Below are 2,741 nucleotides of genomic sequence, written 5' to 3'. Positions count from 1 at the left end.
CCCGAGGACTTCAGCCACCGACCCTGGCCGACCCTGGCCGAGCCTGCCAATCAGAGACCCGACCAAGGGGCGATTATAAATGCTGCCTGACTAATTAGTTGCCGACGTCGGCTTGGCAGAAAAAGTCGTCATCAACGACCAACACCCCGGCACAGACGCTTCCAGTTCCAAGTTAATCTCCAGCATCGCCCTGCAACCCCATTATTCTCACAGCGATAGCACCTGGCCTCGTATCATGGCGCCTCACCCAGTTTTCATCGACCCCACGGACGATTTTGCACCCGTCCCCTCCGCGGCTGCGACCTCTGCGAAGCGCAATCTTCTTCTCGCCCCACCATCTGTCGCCGCTCACGAGGAGAAGCTACGTCAAGTCTTCACCACCTTTGACCGTGCCAACACCGATCTACAGATGCTCGATCGACTGTCCGCCGGCTTCGTGTCTCTACCCGCCACTACGTACGACCTAGTTCTCGTTCTCACCGACGCCGATGGCTCACGGGCCGCCGAGACTGCTCAGTTGCTAAACCGCCACCTATTTGCCTCGCTGGTCCCCGCCATGAGGGTCGGCGGCAAATTGCAGTTTCAGGGCGGTGAGCTGGGCGCGACCGAGTCCAGGGAGGCCGTTCTCTCGGGCCTTGTTGCCACGGATGGTGGATTCGAGAAGCAGGAGGAGGAGGCGGTCGTCATACCTTTGCGCTTCGGCAAGAAGAAGACGCCCGCACCAGTCCAGAAGTTTGACTTTAGCAAATTGGATGATGACGACGATGATGAGTTGATTGATGAGGATAATTTGTTAGACGAAGAAGATCTCAAGAGGCGACCCAAAGCGCGTATGTGCTCACGACATACTACAACCATCAAAGCGACACTGCTAACCTCGAGCAGCAACCGAGTGCCAACCCCAAAAGCGCCGCCGGTCTTGTAAAGATTGCACTTGCGGACTGGCCGCCAAATTCGAAGCAGAAGAGAAGGAGCGCCGATCGCAAGCCAACGCTGGCCTTGAAGCCATCAGGCTGGACGCAAACGACCTCAATGAATTGGATTTCACAGTCAAGGGCAAGACGGGCTCGTGCAACAACTGCTCACTAGGGGATGCGTTCAGGTGCTCGACATGCCCATTCATCGGGCTACCAGCATTCAAGCCGGGTGAGGAGGTGCGCATTTTGAACGAGGTGCAGCTGTAAACGTCAGGGGGAGCATAGAGGTCAGCGGCAACGGCAAAGGGCATGGCATGTTTTACGATTTGGACAAGGGTCTGGGAAAGATTCAGTCATGATGTGGCGTTTGGCGTTGAAATGCCCCAGGGCAGCATATACATGGAATTGATTTTTGCTAGTGTGTAGCCATCGAGGACTACAATGACATGTTGTCGCGTCACGCATTGGTTGAGTTAACCAAGAAAATTGGACTTGGGCGGCAACAAAGTTGTCCATTTGCGCAGCTTGACAATGCTTCATGTTGTGGCCGAGGTGTTTTATTCCCCCAGTGACATGACACTCTCCTTCTATTCTATGCGCTCAGTGAATACATGAAGTTGATGAGTTCCCCTCTATTTAGGCAAGGGCTGTCGGTCGTAACAAAGCTTGGAGCAGTAGCTCAATCTAACCGTAATAACACACTTTGGTTTTCAAAGTCCTTTGTCTCGGCAACATTCTTGGTACACAAAGACTTCATATCTCCAGTGTGATTTATGCCCTAGGTCTCGTTGTAATAGCCCTTGTATAACGGAGTGGCAGTACGGGCCATTCTAATATATTCATACAACTTGCAGGTCGCGTTGGGTCCGGCGGCAGGCGCTTACTAGAATACAATAAGCTCTCTGATGGAGCTGCGGCAGCCAGATGTAGCTTTTTAGCCCAACATGTATCACTGCATACTTGGTGTATCTCCATCCCAGAGCATGGCAGCATTAGATACGAGTCGTGCAAGGTAGCAAGAGCTAGCTTCCGGATGATATACCAAGACGACAGCTAACCTTGCGAAAGGGTTAGCCTCCGCTCTGTGGGAGTCAAGTGCGGCTTGTTGAGCTACAGCACATATGCTTGACATTCCTCTTATCGATGGTGTACCTGCATCCCTGACGCCGTCGGCAACTATCAGTTTATTTCCTGATCTTGTCTTAACATACAGTGACCCAGACGATGGTCTATAAAAGCACGAAGCTACTATCTTTGAGATTCTAGTCATATCACCTAAATTACCCTGGGATAGTTGCTGCCTTTTTACATCCTCCATGCCTCTTATAGATTCGAACACAAAGGAATCTCCAGTTGAGTCAGATATGAACCTTTGAGACATACCCGATACATGCTTGTCTTTATTTCTCGACTGTTCCCCCAACACTAACTTGCAGTTGTAATCTCTTATCTGTTTAGCACTTAGTGTTGTATATTCGAGAAACTTAGCATTATCATCATCGTCCTCATCTAAGATTTCATTGTCAAACTCATTCTCAGCACATATATCGTTGAACTTCTGCCTTCCAACTTGAAATGCAGCTAACGGTAATATGTCCCATGACTCACACTCTGCAATGGAGTCAACATCAAATACTGGATATATATGGGCTTCGTCACCATCGAAGTCTCCATGAAACATAGAAAAGGTTTCAGGATGTATTCCAATACAATCTTTATTCCAGAATCGTACCCTCATAGGTTGTGTATTTCCGAAGTGTAAAGATGGAGGTCTTACTACTATTACCCAATCTCCCTCTCTTATGTCTGTTTCAACATACTTGC

General features: G+C 49.8%; 1 protein-coding gene across 1 annotated transcript; it reads left to right on the top strand.

The window, feature by feature from the left end:
* Nucleotides 1-235: 235 nt before the first annotated feature.
* On the top strand, nucleotides 236-1,184 carry MAM_08463 (Anamorsin; the record flags this gene model as incomplete). The annotated part of the gene is made up of 2 exons (XM_040827260.1): nucleotides 236-830; nucleotides 886-1,184. 2 exons carry the CDS (start codon nucleotides 236-238, stop codon nucleotides 1,182-1,184), a joined length of 894 nt encoding a protein of 297 aa, XP_040674744.1.
* Between the last annotated feature and the right edge of the window lie 1,557 nt (nucleotides 1,185-2,741).

This window comes from Metarhizium album (genome assembly GCF_000804445.1).
Source record: "Metarhizium album ARSEF 1941 chromosome Unknown scaffold_108, whole genome shotgun sequence".
NCBI lineage: Eukaryota > Fungi > Ascomycota > Sordariomycetes > Hypocreales > Clavicipitaceae > Metarhizium > Metarhizium album.
The sequence above is the reverse complement of the archived record's forward strand: the minus strand, read 5'-3'. Positions and strand labels throughout refer to the sequence as shown.